This window comes from Cavia porcellus, unplaced genomic scaffold (genome assembly GCF_034190915.1).
Source record: "Cavia porcellus strain 051 isolate PalLab524CR breed Dunkin Hartley unplaced genomic scaffold, mCavPor4.1 scaffold_9, whole genome shotgun sequence".
Lineage (NCBI taxonomy): Eukaryota > Metazoa > Chordata > Mammalia > Rodentia > Caviidae > Cavia > Cavia porcellus.
The window spans coordinates 62,882,893-62,900,049 of record NW_026947492.1 but is presented as its reverse complement, the minus strand read 5'-3'; the positions used below and the strand labels follow the sequence as shown (position 1 = coordinate 62,900,049).

General features: G+C 50.9%; 1 protein-coding gene across 1 annotated transcript; it reads right to left on the bottom strand.

The window, feature by feature from the left end:
- Positions 1-60: 60 nt before the first annotated feature.
- Phox2a (paired like homeobox 2A) lies at positions 61-4,820 on the bottom strand. Its single transcript, XM_003463464.4, has 3 exons — positions 4,434-4,820; positions 2,023-2,210; positions 61-1,154 (listed from the first exon to the last, which is right to left on the bottom strand). The coding sequence occupies exons 1-3, from the start codon at positions 4,648-4,650 to the stop codon at positions 702-704; spliced, it is 858 nt and encodes a 285-aa protein (XP_003463512.1). The 5' UTR covers positions 4,651-4,820; the 3' UTR covers positions 61-701.
- Positions 4,821-17,157: the final 12,337 nt, after the last annotated feature.

Here is a 17,157-nt window from a genome sequence, read left to right as displayed (position 1 = left end):
CTTGCAAGCAGCCCGTCTCTGTCGGTACTCAAGGGTCGTCGGCGTTGATGTCTTCAATAAATTAAGTTTTATTTGGGTTGAGCAAAATCACCTCAATAAATTACAAGTTTTCAAAAAAAAAAATCAGGAAAAAGGAAACCCCATGTTTCTACAGCACCTCCCCGCCGCCAACAAGTCCACCCTCTGCTAGGGGGTGGGAGGACCCAAGAGGAAAGGCTGGGCTTCGGGTCACTCAGGCTGCTGATGATCCCAGCGAAAACCAGCCATGGGGATTGGGGCAGTGCAGGTGAGCTAGGGGTGGGCAGCGGACGATCACAGTCGGTCACCGAGGTTAGGAGTGACCCAGCCAGCTGCAAAGTCCTGGAACTGCACCGCGCCGCTCCTTAGCGACCTGTGTGTTAGATAGTGTGTTAGGGACAGGCGTTACTTGATCCCGGTTCCGAAGAAAGCCAAGCTAGCAGGCATGCCGGCTCTCCCGGGGCCGGGTGAAAAGGACTCCTCTCTGCTGGGTGTGAGTGGGAGGATGGGTGGCCCGACTTGGTTTCCAAAGCTGGGGAGGGCACACCTAGGGGGTCGAAACTGTGGGATGTGGGGGCACATAGGGTCTTTGAGGCAGGCGGCCGGGATGGGGAGGTCTGTGTTGGGTCCTGGAGGACCAGGGGTGTCTCTGGGGCAGGCTTAGGGCCTCCGGAGGCCTGCAGCTAGAAGAGATTGGTCTTCAGGGCTGGGCCGGGCTTCCGGTGAAAGGAGGACAGAACTCCGGAGAACGGCCCGGGCCCGGGCTCCGCCGGCTGCCAGGCCTTAAGTAGCTCGGCCGTGCCGGAGCCGGGTCCTCCGCCCCCACCGCCTGCCACGCCTGCCCACAGCGCGCCCTTGAGCGACTGTGGTCCTGGCCCGGGGCCGGGGCCGGAGCCCAGCGCGGCAGGCAACGGGCTGGGGCTCAGGCGGGGGCTGGCCAGGCTGGGTGCGGGCGGCGGCGGCGGCAGCGATGCGGTGCTGTCCGGCGTGGGGCTGCACGTGGACTCCTTGGAGTCGTCGTCCTCAGACGAGCAGCGCGCCTCGCCCTTTTTGGCGCCTGTTGTGCCCGCTGCGCCCTTGGCGCTGGCCGCGCGCTCTTGTTTTCGGAACTTGGCGCGGCGGTTCTGGAACCAGACCTGTGGGCACAGGGGCCAGTCACTCCGGGCAAGGATCGGAGAGCGCCCAAGATCAGCCCGGGGCCGCGAGACGCAGGTGACACTTAGTTCCGGAAAGGGTTGAGCAGCATTATTAGCAGTTGGAGAGGTCCAAGGCCCTGGAGCGTTGCCTCCACCGCCTCATCACTCGCAGCCCATTGTCCTCTCCACTCTCCTCCAGTGGCCCCGTTTTCCAGGCCCTTGGGTTTTTGCCCTTAGAATCTCCTCAACCATGAACTCTCACTGCCTATTCTGGGTCTCCTGGAGGAGACTCTACCTTTACTCTCCTTACCCTAAGACCTGCACCCCAATTCTCTCTGAGGAAGTTAGAGGGATCCAGCTGGAGCATACCAGAATGCTGAAACGAGTGGATTGGGGTACTAGGGAAAGCTTGTGTCCAGGCTTTCCAGTCAAAAGTGACCAGTCACATCCTGAACACAGGATTTGAAAACCCTAGCCCGACTCTCCTGATCTTGCACCAGCCTCCAGCTCTGGCTACGGGGCTCAGGGGTTCACAGCTGTAGCGCTGGGGAGGACATCTGGAAGTGCTAGCTGCGTGCCTCCTCTCCTCCCAGGGCGCCCTCTCTACCCACCTGGCTGCCTAATCCAGGCTTCTCAACTAAAATTTCGAACCTCCAGCTCTAGGATGAAAAGGGGCCTGGAGAGAAGGGGAGAGAACGTATAGCTAAACATCTGGGGTCTGCTGAGTCCAGGTCTTAGCCCCGCAGCCTCCCCTGCATACCCAACCACGCCTGGACCGTGTCCTGGTCACTGGCCCCACCAGGTTGCAGTTTTCCTTGACCTCCAACTGTCACCTCCCGCAGCCCCTTCCACGAGTGCATACACCCACCTGTACCCGAGCCTCAGTGAGGTCGATTTTGAGTGCCAGCTCCTCCCGCGTGTAAATGTCCGGGTAATGGGTCTCGGCAAAGACGCGCTCTAGCTCTTTGAGCTGTGCGCTCGTGAACGTGGTGCGGATGCGCCGCTGCTTGCGCTTCTCGTGTAGGCCTGATGGCTCCGGGAAAAACTTGTAGGGCACTGCAGGTGTGTGCCAGAGGGCAGGGGCAACGAGAGCAGGCGTGAGAATCTGAGCTCAGCCGACTGAGTCGTACCCTACTGGGATCGCTCATCCCCTCCCCGGTCCCTGGCCTGGCCCCTCGGTTTGGTCCTTACGACCTCTAGCCTAGCATCGGAGCCCACAGCGGTGAAAGAGAAGACGAGGGGAGCTCTAGAGCTCAAGAGCGGTGTGAAACCAGGACACCAGCGTGCGATCCTCCAGCATTCAATCCTCACCCCGTCCCTGGCTTTGCACTGAGTTCCCTGTACTCCCCGGACCCCTCTATCCCACCTGCCCCCTCCCACCGTCTCCTCCGCCGGTCCTGTGTCTCTCCCTCAGCCCTCTGCGTGCCTGACTTCAGGTCCTGCTCTGTCCTCACCAGTCCAGGATGGCTGCCAGGTCTCATCTGCAGTAGGAGTCTCTCCACTAGCCAGTCCTGGGCCTTGAGACTCTCCTGACAGGACTCCTTCACCCCTGCCATTGGCTCCCAGCTGTGTTCCTCTGTCCTGCTCCTGGGGTTTATTTCCTCAGTCCTACCTCACATTCCTGGTCCCCATTCCCCTGCAGGTGTCCTCTCCTGTTCCTCATCTTCATCTTTCTTTATTTCTCTTTGGCTTTCCCCATATGGACCACTGTTCTCTTTGTGCCCACTGCAAAGTGTTCTTGTCTTCCACAGTCTTTGCCTTTTTTCCTCCCAGGCATCTACTTTGAGTCCCACAGCCCCTAGCTCTTGTCTCAGCCCTCCCTCCTTCCTTTCCTGTACTCCACTCCACCCCAGTCCCCACAGCCCTATAGGTGGTTTTTTTCCCCCCTCTTTTTTTCTTTTGTTGTCTTTTTTTGAGATCAGGTCTCACTATGCAGTTCAGGCTGGCCTTGAGCTCACTTTGTAGCTCAGGCTGGTCTCGAACTTGCAGCGATCCACCTGCCTCAACCTCCCCAGTGCTGGGATTACAGGTGTGCATCACCACACCCAATTTAGGAGGTGTTTCGACACTACCTCTGTGTCCCTGTCTCTGATTTAGGTTTACAAATATTCCTAGGGGTCCCCATCACCATATTTGTCCCTTCTCTCTAGATCCATCTATCCCCTGATCCTTGTCTTCATCCCTATCTTCATTTTCATTATCTGTTTCCAATCTTTTTTGGTCCCTGTCTCTCATAATTCAGGTCCCGCATCACCTGTTTCTTATCTCCATCCCCCAGGTCTGGGTCTTCATTTCTTTCAGGATCCTGTCTTTCTATTTCTTATTTCTATATCTTACCCCAACTGCTCCAGACTCAGAGCCCCATCTCTCTGAAGAGCCCCAACTCCTCATTTCCTGTCCCCATCTTTCCAGTCCTTACCATCATGTGGCTACACCCCCATGGTTCTCATTCCCCAAATCCAGGCGCTTACCCCCAACCCCTACTTGTCTTCTACTTGGGACTTTCATGGTCTTCCCAGGAGGGGAGGAGATAAGAAGACTGGGTGGGGCAGCTTGGGACCCTAACTGAAGAGATGGAGATGTTTGTGAGGCTCAGTGAGATTGAAGGTTCCCACAAGGGCTTGGACTAAAGGGCTTCTTAGTTAAGATGTAGGCGCTGCCTTCTGAGTTCTATAGGACTCTATATCTGGAAGAATCGGGAGGGGCGGGTGAAAGCGGTCCCCTTTTCTGTGGCAATGGGAGCTGATTTTGCTGGTGCTATAGGGTTTGGACTCAAGCAGGATGGGTCCAAGACAGGATAGGAGGGGCCTGATGGTGCCAGGGTCTAGGAAGGTTCCAGTCTGGAAGCACAGCTGCTGCAGGAGTCCTTTCTGGGGTCGTGTAGCACGTGGGGCAGGGGTGAGATGGATGAAGGTCTGAATGGACTGAGCTGGGAGCCTCTTCCAAGGATACAGGCGATGGAGACATGGTTAGTCTTTGCAGGTGAGGAGGGAGGGCCTGGTGAGGGGCCAGGGCTGAACCCACGATTTATTTCCTTGGCTCAAAGGGCGCAGGATGGAGACTGGCAGTGAGAACGAGGGACAGGAGGTATAGGAGGGTGGGGCTCATCCCCGCTGCCGAGAGGACTCTGGTATTGCTGGGGGTCTCACAGGGCGCCAGCGGGTCTGGCCAGGACAGGGATGGGGTGGCTGTGGGGAAGTCGCATTCACTTGACGAGTAGGGAAGGGACCTGGGGATCTGCAGGATTGAGAGGGAGGACTGGGCTGGGGCTGCGCTCACCTGCCGAGTAGGGCGCGGGCTGGTGGTCGCGCAGGGCGCCAAGCGCGCAGTTGGAGGAGCCGAGCGCAGGGCACGGCGGCCCCGCCGCGGGGAAGGTAGGCCGCAAGGGGCTGTACTGGAAGCCGCCAGGCTGGCTGCAGGCGCCGAAGTCGCCGTAGGCGGACGCCTCCATGGCCGCCACGCACGAGTCGTACGAATTGAGGTAGGAGTAGTCCATCGGATCGGGGGGCGGGGGCCGGACCAGGTCCGGGTCGGGGTCCCGGCCGGGTGGAGGTCGGGATGGAGGTTCCGGCGCCAAGCGCCGAGGACCCGAGGCCGGCTCTGAGCGCCCGAGTCTGCCCGCCCCGTCGCGGCTGCACTGTGCCCGGGTGCAAAGCAAGTGCAGCCCGGAGAGCCCGCGCGCCTTTTAACGCGCAGGACCCCGCGGAGGGGGCGGGGCGGGGCGAGCTCCGCGGGGCGGGGCCTGGGCGGCGCAGACCCCGCCCCCGGCTACCCCGACCCCCGCCCCGAGGGTCCCCGTCGCGCCGTCGGGCTCCCGGGGCCGGGCGGGGCCGCCGGGACCCGAGCCCCCGAGTCCCCGTCCTGCCCGACTGCGGCCCAGACCTCCGCGGTCCGCACCTCGGGCCACGCGGGAGGTCCCGGCCCCTTGCTGGCCCTCCCCGCCTGCGGCCCGAGCCGAGAGGGGCGGCCCCGCGGCGCTGCTGTGCAGAAGTTAATTCGATTCTCCGGGGTAACCGAGTTATGCGCCCCTCGGCCCGCCCCCGGCGAGGTCCGGTCCGTTGGGGGCCGGAGACTGATCTGGAGGGGGATGGAGACGGGACAGACGGGGGCAGGGAGGAAGTGGGTGCCGGGAGGAGGCGCGGAGGAGGCAGGGCCAGAAGAGGAGGCCGCCGTGCTGAAGCCGGGACGGGAAAGACCAGGTACACCGAGGGAGACGAGGACGAAGGATTGCGGGGGAAGGCTGGGTGGACGTGGGGACCAGGCAGGGACAGAGCGGCAGAGGGGGCCGGAGCAGGAGTGCGAGGCAGGCAGGAGATGGACGCGGGGGGACGAGGCTGGACGGCGGCAAGGGCCGCGATGCGGAGCGGGGACAGAGGACACAAAACCCGGGCAGCCGGGCCGGACAGACACACGCAGGGGGCGGGCTCGGCGACAAGGCCGGGGACAGACCGCGGAGGAGCAGCGGCGGAGGGCGGAGGGAACAAGCCCGCGGGGAGCTGCCACCCGCGTGCCGGCTGAGCGCGGAGGGCCGAGGCGGGCGGCCCCACGGGCTCCGAGGGGGCAGGCTGAGGCCGAGGTCTCTGCATCTTGGCTTGTCCCGACGGCCACCCAAGCCTACACCTTCAGAGACCCCATCTTGTCCCCCCTGCCTCTGCTTTCCCGCTGCTCCCCCGCCGTGCTTTGACCTCTGACCCAGGCTCTGCGTGTGCGTGTGCCTGTGCGTGTGCGTGTGTGTGTGTGTGTGTGTGTGTGTGTGTGTATCTGGAAATCCCTTTCCTCTTCTTCAGCCGCTACCCTTCTCCTCCTGAGCCCCTTTTCTTCTCCACGAAGACCAGGCAGGCCCAGTCTGCTGCTGGCTGCAGAGGTCCTTCCCTGCATAGCTAGCTCTCCATGTTGTAGCATAACAGAACACATAAAATCTTTCCTGAGAAAACGAACAGAAACCCCTTCTACTCTGCCGCTCATCTGCAGGGTCCCCACCCTTCTTTCCTAGGCTAGAATATTCCAGGGTCCTGCAGATGGGGAGCTGGAGCATCCAGGAGCAGAGCAGGTCCTGTCATCAGCCAAAGTCCTCAGGGATTGAGAAAAGGACTCCTGGAATTCCTCTCCCTGACTTGACCACACCGTGGGGCACAAGTCCCTTCTCAGGTCTTCTCTTCCCCTGGCCACACCTTTGCTTGGCACACGACTATCTGCTATTAGTTTCTGTAAGTACTCCGTGTCAGGGGATTTCTTTGAGATGTTTACCCAAATTATTTCCTTAACCTTTTTTGTTGTGTGGTAGTAAAATACACATAAAATTATGTGGGCATGGTGAGGCACACCCGTAATCCCAGCATTGTGGGAGGCATAGGCAGGAGAATCACACATTTTAGCCAAGTCTGGGCAACTTAGACTCTGTTTCAAAGTAAAAAATGAGGGGCTGGGGATTTAGCTCAGTGGCCTAAGCGCCTGCCTTGTAAGCAGGCAGTCGTGACTTTGATCCCTGGTACCGGTAAAAGACAAAAAAAAAAAAAAGTAAAAAATGAAAATAAAAAAGGGCTGGGCCTGTAGCTCAATGTGAAGGCCCTGAGTTCAATTCCCAATACCACAAAAAACCCCATAACATTTATCATGGTAAGCACTTTTAATTGTGTGGCTCAATGTTGTTAAATATATTCATCATGTTTTGCAATTAGCAAATACCTCTTTTCATCTTGTAAAACCCAAACTCTGTACTCATTTAGCAATAACTTTCCCTTCCCACCCAGCTCCCACCTCTAGCAACTACCAGTCTACTTCCCATATCTATATATTTGACTATGCTGAATATTTCATATCAGTGGATTGCATGTTACTGTTGTCTCAGAAACCATCACCCTGCTGGGTCATTTCTATGGTGGGGTCATCAAGTCAATTTTTTTTGGTACTGAGGATTGGTCTCACAATCTTGTGCTTGCCAGGCAGGTACTTATGCTACTGAGCCGTATCTCTGGCCTCACTGAGTCAGTTTTTGTGACTGGTTTATGTCTCCATGTGTGAAGTCCTCAGGTTTGGTCCAATTTGTAGTATATCTCAGAAGGTCTTTCCTTTTTTTTTTTTTTTTTTTTTTTTTTATTGGTACCAGGGATCAAACTCATGACCGCCTGCTCGCAAGGCAGGTTCTTATGCTGCCCCAGCCCCAGAATGTCTTTCCTTTTAAAGGCTGACTAATATTCTCTGGTATGTATGTATCCCCTTTCCCTGTCCATTCTTCCACCGAGAGATGCTTATGTTGCTTCTGTGTTTTATCTACTGTGAATAACACTGCTATGAATGTGGGTACACAAGGATCTCCTAGGAACTCTGCTTTCAGTTCCTTTGGGAATTTATTCAGAGGTAGAATTGCTGCATTGTATCATAATTCTACAGTATTTTTATTATTTGAGGAACTGCTATATTATTTCTTATAGTGGCTATGCCATTTTATATTCCTCCAGCAATGTACAAGGTTTCCAGTTTTCTATTTCCCTGACAACACTTGTTATTTCCTATGTTTTTCAAATTATTTTTCAGGTCTAAACTTGTAGGGGTTGAGACCTGACAGCTCAAAAGCTTCAACCGTTCTTCCCACTGGTTGTGTGAGGTGCATCTCTCTCCTTGTACACATGTGCAGGGAGCCCAAAGGATATCAGCAGTGGGGTATAACACAGGACCACCATTATCGCAGACCCTTCAGATCCAAGCTCCTATGCTGGTCTGTAGTGTAATCAGCAACACAGCTCCAGCCTGCTTTCTCCTCACCTTAGCTTTTCTTTCTTTCTTTCTTTTTGAGTCAGGGTCTCAATAAGTGGCCCAGGCTGGCCTCCAACTCTCAATCCTCCTGCCTCAGCTTCTCAAGTGCTGAGATTACATACATGCACAACAGCCACCATTCCTGGCATCAATTTGACTTTCTTTGCAGCCCTAATACACTCACTGATCTTTTTGTTCAGAGATGTTCTCTCTGGGTGGAATGCACACCCCATTATCTGTGTTCTACCCCCTCCCCCTGAATGCCCAAACATGGTATTATTTAGCTATTGTTTTAACTTGGACCTGCTTTTTGGAAGCCTTTTCTGATGTTCCTAGAGGAGTCCAGTGACCCTGCTGTGTTCCCTAGTACCTCCCTTTCTTTTGATACTCAGGTTACCCTGGTAAGTGCAAGGTCTTCTTACAGAAGCACTTTCTCCCTGTTGTCACTTTCTCTCACCATGTGGCGCATCCTAGACTGTTGGTATCTATTTTTCAGATGAGGCAACTAGTAGACTAACCTGAAATCTCTGCGCTGGAGAATCCTGCCCTTGCTTCCAAGGAAGGATTCCTTAACCCGGACTCCCATCCCCATTCTCTGAAGAGGAATAATCCTCCCCAACAGGAAACTTCCTCTTGGGCTGCTGCTCATCAGCTGGAAGGGAGTCCTCCTTTATCTGAGGAATTTGCACGTGACCTTATCCTTTCCCCAGTGACAATGCTGACCAGCAGTGGGAGCACTTGAAACTTTCATAAAGGGACAAGCAAGGGGAGGAAGGGAGGAAAAGAGGCCCATTACTGCTTCAGGCCTGATTCCCGCTGTCTCAGCATCTGGCTATGTCATTCCTACAGTTTGGTCCTTGAGCTAGTAAATCCCTTCCATCTAAGCTGCTTTCAGCTGATCTTCTAACACTTGCAATCAAGAGTCCTGAACAGCACAATCTCTGAAGGCTTGACATCCTTACAGGAAATCAAATAGTGGTGCTTAGAAGTTTTATTGTAAAATGCATGTGACAGCATGACAGAGTAGGCTGGGCAGGAGCTGGCTTTCCACGCCTCAGGACTGTGACTGTCTTCACATTCTTCTCTATGTTTAATCTAGTTCAAGTTGGATTTCTGTCTGTCAGTTCCCAACAAAGGAATCCACATAAACAATTGGGATAAAGTATGCAATGATGCAGGCAGCCATTTGCACCTCCCTGTTGGCACAGGAGATGAGAAGCAGCCCAAGAAAGGAGTAGGAGGCATCAAAGTGGCTTCCTGAGAACTCACCAGAAGAAAAGAAGAGGAGCAGAGTGGCGCAGACTCAGCAAGGACGTCACACGAGAGAGGCTGGTCGAGGGTCTGGTGCGAGGTGCCTTCCCCTGAATGAACGTACTCCAATGCTTTGGCGTGAAACACAGCTATCTTGCTCAGGAGCCTCCTGGCTGCACATGATGTTTTCACTTCCAGGAGCTATGACGGGCTGTGGAGCCTCACTGCTGGGTACAGCACTGGTCCTGCCACTGCTGAGCTGCATGACGTAGGGTGCATTACTCAGCTTCTCTGTACTTTAGTTTTCTCATCTGAAAACAGACTATTTAAATCATTAGAGAAATTAAAACCTATGATGTATGAATTAAAGCCTGGTATATAGCAAACATTAAGTAAAGTAGCTTTTACCTTTGCCACCCCTACCTCCTCTCATTCTTACCAAGTGACTAGGCATGGCAGAGCTGACAGATCCAGACCAGATCTGGCCAGATTGTGTTGCACCTGACCCTTGGATATGTCCTACAGATGCAATCTATCAGTGGAGCAAAGATTCAGAAGCTCCCTAAAATTCACCAAATCCAGTCATTTTTGTAGATGAAGAATCTGAGGCCCGGGGAGGGCTCCTGTAGGAAGAATACAGGTAGAAACAGGGAAAAGCTTGCATGAAGGATGCTGTGTTCCAGCTCTGACTCTACCTTACTCCCTAAGCCTGGGTAGTAGAAGTCCTATAAGAATGGAGGAGGGAGCCAGGGGTTTAGCTCAACAGCGTAAGTGCCTGCTTGGCAAACTTGAGGTTGTGAGTTCAATCCCCAGTACAAAAAAAAAAAAAAAAGGAAAAAGAAAAAGAAAAAGAATGGAGGAAGAAGGGCCCAGCCCTGGAGAGCTTTTTCTGCCATGGTCATTTGGAGAGCAGAAGCCAGGGTTCCCAGGTGCTACCACACTAGTCCCACCAAATCTTTGGCTCTTCCCAGATCTCTGGGGACTGATCTCCTGGACCCAGGTATGTCTGTCATGGTGGCTCCATGCTCTCATCAGCAGGGGGAGAGTGTAAAACATTGATTCCTTCTATCACTGAGATGGCCTCGTCCCCTCTGAAGCTAGGTTCTCACCATTGTCACTGTGTAATCCTCACAAGAAGCCAAGTTTGATAGACCTCCCAGTCCACACTCCAGTGAGTTATGGAGCTTATTATCAGGGAAGAGTTGGCACATTTCTGGTCTTGCTAATGGACTATGACTCCTCTTACCCCCATCTGTCTACTAACTCCACACACAGTCTTCTTCCAAATCTCTGTGCTCTCCTGCTATGGCTGCCTGGGTCAGGGAGATGGGAGGCAAACACATTCGATGACCCCTCTCCTGGCTCAGTGGCTTGTTCACCCCTCTGTGATGGGACAACACTTGTCAACCATTCTCTTTCTCTCCCCTGTAACTAAGGCCACCCAATCATCAACTAATTTCCATTTCTGGTTTTGGAGTCTAGCATTTGGTGTTTTTAGAGTCCCAAGAATACAGCCTTCAGGGCTTCCCGAAGAGTGAGGAAAGAACTTAATCCAGTTCTGCAAGCATTTTATGAGTGGTCCATGATGAGCCCTCATGGGATACACACATAGATAGGTTAATCTCGGATGCTCTTCCCAAGGACTGTCCGGCCTGGTGGGCATATGAATACTTATTTTGCCTTAGGATGGCACACTCAAGGTCTGTCAACTCTCAAAAAGGGGAAGGGAAAAAGAATAGAGTTGTCTCACAAGCATGCCACACACTAACAAGTTTGTCCAGATCATTGTGCATGAGAAGGGATCTATCTAATGGTTGCCATAGTGGACATTTATGCTGTGGTCATCCTAGTGCAGCTCTTTTCTCTCGGGGAACTGTCCCCTCCATCCACATGGCTATTCAGAGACCACTGCTCCCACAAAATCCTATCCTTTGTCACAATTGGATCAGGTGTGGATCCAGTCCAAAGATAGATTAAGAAAATCCCTCCCCACTATTTTTTGTTATTTAAGCTTAAAATAAATCCTTTCTTTTTGAGTGGTGAAAACTCTAAATACAAAGCTCAGGAATTATTTGCAATGATGAGCCCCATCATAATGAGGAGGAAGGTGGTCTGAAGAAAGAAGTGGAGGCCAAAGATAAAGAGAATCCTATTAGAATTTAAGTAGCTAGTTCCAGCTATTCCTGAGACATCTTTACTTCTTTTTCTCTCAAATTAATTGTTCAGCTGTTGATTGGATTTTATTACCCAGCGCATTTCTCTTTATGTTCAATGTAGTTCAAGTTCGATTTCTGTCAGTTCCAAACAAAGGAAGCCACATAAACAATTGGAATCTAGTGTGTAGTGATGCAAATGGCAGGACCTAAGATACGGAACTGGCCCTGCTGATACTGAGAATAGGATGCGTGAAAACCCCTCCGGTCCAAGCTAGGAAATGAGACGTCCTGCTCAGGTAATAATGAGGCCTTTGGGAAAATTACTGCATGTCATCTGTTTGAAACCTTGACCTTCTTACTCACCTGCCTGTGATTGCAGCTTTAGAGGATTAAGTGGAGAATGGTAAGACACTGGACTACACTGTCACCATTTGGTAGCCTCAGGTGCCTCTAGAAAGGGAGGAGCAAATGAAGAGCTGGGGAACTGCTGGCAATAGCCTCTGTCTGGGTGGCAATCTGAGGTGCAGCAGCATGGCAGTCGTGTACTCTGCAGACTGACCGTGGCCAAGTGTCCAGCCACATGGGAGAGTGGAATGGTGAGTGTTTGACGTTGGAATGGTGAATGGTGAGTGTTTGAGATGGGGACACCTGGGAAGATCTAGAAGAATTAGGGAAGTATGACTCTTCTAGTCCCCCTGGTCACTTCGGTATGAGAGCGAGGAAGAGTTGACATTTGTTATTCTTTTTTAGCTTCTGAAACCACCTACTTAGGGAAACTGCCCACCTAAGAGAAATCAGCTGCTTCTTTGGGGATATCTCTCACTACCAGGAACAGGCACCATGTTCATGATACAAGCAAAGCTCAGGAAGCCTTAGCTAAGGAAGTGAGGCTTCTCTCTGGGGACAATAGGTTGCAGCAGCGGCCTTACTGAACTTGTTCTGAGCATTCAATGTTACATGGCAGCCACGTCAGCCAGACAAGGGGGACAATATCACAGCTTCCTTTAGGGTATTGTTTTAGTTCCATGCATGGCTCTGTATTTGGCTCTCCAGTCTTCCCAGATATTTCCTGAGATATTAAATATCTCTTATAAAGCTCGGTGTGGTAGTGCACTCCTGTAATCCCAGCACTTGGGAGGCTGAGGCAGGCGGATTGTGGCAAGTTTGAGACCAACCTGCTCTACAAAGTGAGCTCAAGGTCAGCCTGAACCACATAGTGAGACCCTATCTCAAAAAGACAAAAAAAAAAAAAAAAAAAAAAACCAAACCAAACAAACAAACAAACAAAAAAACCCTCATAAGCTTAATGAAACTATTACTATCTTTGCTTAAATAAGATGGTTCGGTTGCTTGTCATTTATGGCTCTGAGTGATACGGAAGTCAGTACTCAATTGGCTGAGGGCATCAGACTTTCAGAGACATGGCTGAACATGGGAATGGTTCTGTGGCCTGGTTAGGACTAAAGGCAGTGAAAATTCAGAGACAGAATGGTGCCTAAAGAGTTTGTCACTTTATTACCAGTGGTGAATATTCCATTAGAATAGAGTTGGGGCAATGTCAGAGATCATGGGGGATCTCTGGGGATGAGGAGATGGGGGATGAGGAAGAGCGGGATCGTGAGGTGGTGTGGAGAACTCAAAGAGAGAATGAAAACAGGAACAGATCAGACTCAAGATTTGCTCCCAGTGAGAGTTCAAGTGTTGTTTGGAAGAGGGACATGCGGGGATGGTTATGCATATGGGGATTTGGACAGCTGAGAACTCGGAGCCCTGTGTGGTAGGCTTAGGTTAAGTACACACAGGGAAATCTAAAATGACAACAGTATTAAAAAATCATGCATGATTTCTTCTTTATTTACAGGAAGTCTGGAAGTAGGGAGTCCAGTGCTGGTATGGCTGCTTTTTTGGTGTCAGACATGGACATTTCTTCTTCCTTTCTGTTTTAAATTCCTATAGCATGTGGTCTTTCTCTCTATTTTTCCCTAATTAAAATTTTTTATTAGTAAATGTTTGCAATCCAAAATGATCACATTCATCTTGAGGGATTGGTACAAGAGCCTGACACATCTTAATTCTTTTTACTACCCCTCCCTCATCCTCAGCACTTAGTTCTATCCTCATGCTTACTTGAGGTTCTAAGGTGGTTGCTGGAGTTCCAACCATCACACTTACATTCTAAGCAGCAAGAATGAGGAGGAAAGGACACAAAGCACATCTCTCAGTGAGACATCTCCCTATAAGGGGCCTCCTTAGACGTTTTATGCGAAACTTTTGTTTACTTTTCATTTACCTGAGTTTAGTCACAGAGTCATATCAAACTGAAAGAGAGACAAAAGATAGGATTTTAACCGGGTATGTTGGTATCCCAAATAAAATAGGGTCTTTGCTCCTGAGTAATAAGGAAAGAATGAATATCAGGCAGGTATATTTACCCATTGCTTTGTAACAAATTATTCTGCAATTCACTAGTTAAAACATCCCACATATACTTTGTCATGGTTTCTAGAGGCCAGCAGTCTGGCACAGTTTCCTTGAGTGCTCTGATTCGGGGACTCAATAAGGCTTCGATAAAGATGTTGGCTGACCGCAGGCTCCCGAGAAGGTTGGCTAAGGAAGGATCTGTTCCAGAGTTTTCTCAGAGGTCACTGTCAGGAGTGGCTCGGCTGGAAGGGCTCAGCCCCTCGCCAGTTCTTGGGCAGGGGTCGCCTGAGTTCCTGGCTGTGTGGGCCCCTCCACCAGGACAAGCACGCCAGGGCCGGAGGACGCCGGCAAGATGGAAGTCAGTCTTGTAACCTAATTTCAGAAAGCCATTCCCTCCCTTTTTTAAAATACTATGTTTCTTAGAAGTGAGTGACTGGGTCCCAGGCACTGGTGGGGACGAGAGATGGCAATGGAGTGGGAGCACTAGAGGCGGCAGCATCACAGGAAGGCAGAGCTGTCTACACGGCAGGAGCCAGCGACCTCTGCCACAGTCTCTGCCTTGCTCTTTCCCTCATGTTCTCTTTCTTGTTTGCAGACCAAGCTGATTTCCCGTACTCACCCCCCAGCCCCATGACTTCACGGTCTTCATACCCCAGGCTAGGGTCAGACCCCAGGGGGCCTCAGGGCCAAATGGGCAGCAGGAGTCAGAGGACGGCCTGGCCTTCCCGCAACAAGCAAGTAATACCAATACAGTCTGTCAAGTAGCCTGGGAACAGGTTCTGAGGGTGCTGGGCCATGCAGGAGGAACATAATCTAAAATTAGGCTGAATTTACCAATCTAGGGTGCACAGACCACTCTAGATTTCATGTGTTACTTCTAATTGCCTTTTTTGAAAAAGATGAGTTAATTTTTCCTAGAGTCTATGAAAACATTGTATTTACTTTGTTCTATATCCGTCTCCATAGTCTATGAATTCATTTCTATCGTTGTGCATTTTAAAGCAAATTGCATGTAATACGGTTGGTAATGCATAAATCAATCTTAGTCTCTGTCTCTCTCCCAAGTGACCACCCACCTCAGCCTCCCCAGTAGCCAGGACTACATGCTTGAAATGTACAAATCTTTTTATCTTTTTTTTAATGGTCAGGGTCTTACTATGTAGCCCCCAGGCTGGCCTCGAACTTGCAGCGGTCCTCCTGCCTTAGACTCCTGAGTGTTGTCATTATAGGCTTGCATCACCGCACCAGGTGAAATGTGCAAGCTTTAAATTGTCCTGTTCAGTGAGTTTGAAATATACATCTTACACTTTTCTGCATCAGTTTCAACCCTTATTCCCTCAGCAGTAACTTTTCTTCTGGATTTGTTTACTACAGATTAGTGCAATAGTCTGTCCTTGAGTTCTTTGGTATGCTGTATGTTAACCTTTTTTCACTCAGCTTCATGTTTTTGAGGTTGATCTGTATTGTATGTGTCAATAGCTCATTACTTTTGAATTGCTGAAGAGGATGTTGTTGGATGTACCAGTGTGGGCAGAATTGTAAAATGCCTCCAAGTTCCTGCCTCCTGATGAACATGCCTTGTGTGGTTCCTGGTACTATGGATGTGACGGGCTGCCACTTCCATGACAATTGACTCTAACAAGGGGGAATTATCTGTGCAGACCTGACCTAAAGACATGAGCCTTTACAGCAGGGTCTAGAGGTCATAACGACAGGAGAAGAATTCCACTTGAGGAAGATCCTTCATGCCTGGATACGTGGCAAAAAGTATGATTGGCGTGCATGTAGGAGCAGGGTGACCGCTAGCTGTCAGAGGTTAAATTGGCACTTGAGTCCTGCAACCACAAAAACCTTAGTGAACTTGGCTGTGGTTTTATCTTTGATTATCTAGAAAGGAGCACAGCTTGGTTGACATCTGAGGTCCTGAACAGGCGAGAATCCAGCCATGCCCTCCCAGGCTTCTGACCTATAGAACTGTGAGCTAAATGGATGTTACTTGAAACTAAATGTGGGGCTCTTTGTTATAAGCAATGAAATATTAATAGAATACCATACTTTGGTTAGGTTAGCCATTCTGCTTTGACAGACATTGGATGGCTTTCTCATTTGGGGCTGTTATGCAGTGCTCTGTGAATGCTCATGCTTTATTTTCAGATGTATGTTTTCATTTTTCTTGAAATGGGGTTGCTGAGTCATAAAGAAGATATACACTTAGATTTATATGTTTTTCTGAAAGTTCTTCCATTTAACACTTCCACCAATAATATATGTGAATTCCACCTCCCCTTCAACATTAGTGTTATTTATTTCTTTATAGACAGGGTCTCACTATATAGTTCAAGCAGCCTTGAGCTCACCAAGTAGCCCAGAGTGGCTCAAACTCATTGTGATTCTCCTGCCTCAGCCTCTCAAGTGCTGGAGACTAACATGTACCACGTGTTAGTCTTTTAAACTTGAGACTTTCTGGCGGATACACAGTAGATTTACTGTCTTTTTCAATTGATTGACTAAAGCCAGGATCCTATGATAAAGTTAAATGAAATCGAGGTGCCAAGAATCCTTTGGTATAATGTATAAGAAAGAATCCAAACCACTCAGAGAAGGGGACATCAGTGTGGGTTCAGAAGTGTGACTGGCCCCCAGCTCTGTCCCCTGAGGGGGCCCACATGACACTTGTGACAAGAGCTCTGTAGGGCAGGGTTGGTGGGCAGGGTGCACAGCTGAGATGAGTTTCCTGGTTGCAACCAGCACCACAGGGCCCTCGGGTTGGGAGGTGGGCAGCACCTGCCGGCCAGGGGCCATGCTGCGCCTTGCTGCGCCTTGCTGCCATAATTTGGCAGCTGTTCTGAGAGGTCTGATCTGCAGGGAGTTGGTCTTTGAGATCACCGAAGTCTCTCTGACTAAAGAATGTGGAGAATTTAGTAAGATCCTCATTGGTTTGTGAGGTGAACATGGTAGCCACTACTCTACAGAAACCAGACTGGTTTATAAATCAGAAAATCCTCTGGAACTGATAAAAGAAGAGCTAAGACAGCAGGATAGAGCGGTGGTCTTTCCTGTTCTCCTGGCCTGGCTTAGTTCACAGACTTCAAGCCCTTGGAATGGCATGAGGGCAGGTACAGTTTTTGTTTTTGTTTTTGTTTTTGTTTTTGTACCAGCAATTGAATCCACAGCCTCATGCTTGATAGGTAGGCACTGTGCTGCTGAGCTATATCTCCAGTGTAGGTTTATAAACATCTGCATATCTGTTCCTAGAGCCTTCCTCAGTACTGCCCAGGGTAACAGCTGTGGCTTGGATTGTGTGTTGAAAACAAATTCTTCTGGATGAGATCAAGTGAAAGGCAGGCGCTTATGCCTCTGAGCTAAATGCCCAGCTCCAAGGAGGGAAATTCTGAGAGACACAGAACGGTGTGAGGAACAGG

Coding starts and splice junctions, on each gene's coding strand:
- Phox2a (XM_003463464.4), bottom strand. CDS start 4,650: ATGGACTACTCCTACCTCAATTCGTACGACTCGTGCGTGGCGGCCATG. Junction 2,211..4,433: donor GCCCGCGCCCTACTCGGCAG/GTGAGCGCAGCC, acceptor ACACACCTGCAG/TGCCCTACAAGTTTTTCCCG. Junction 1,155..2,022: donor TCACTGAGGCTCGGGTACAG/GTGGGTGTATGC, acceptor CTGTGCCCACAG/GTCTGGTTCCAGAACCGCCG.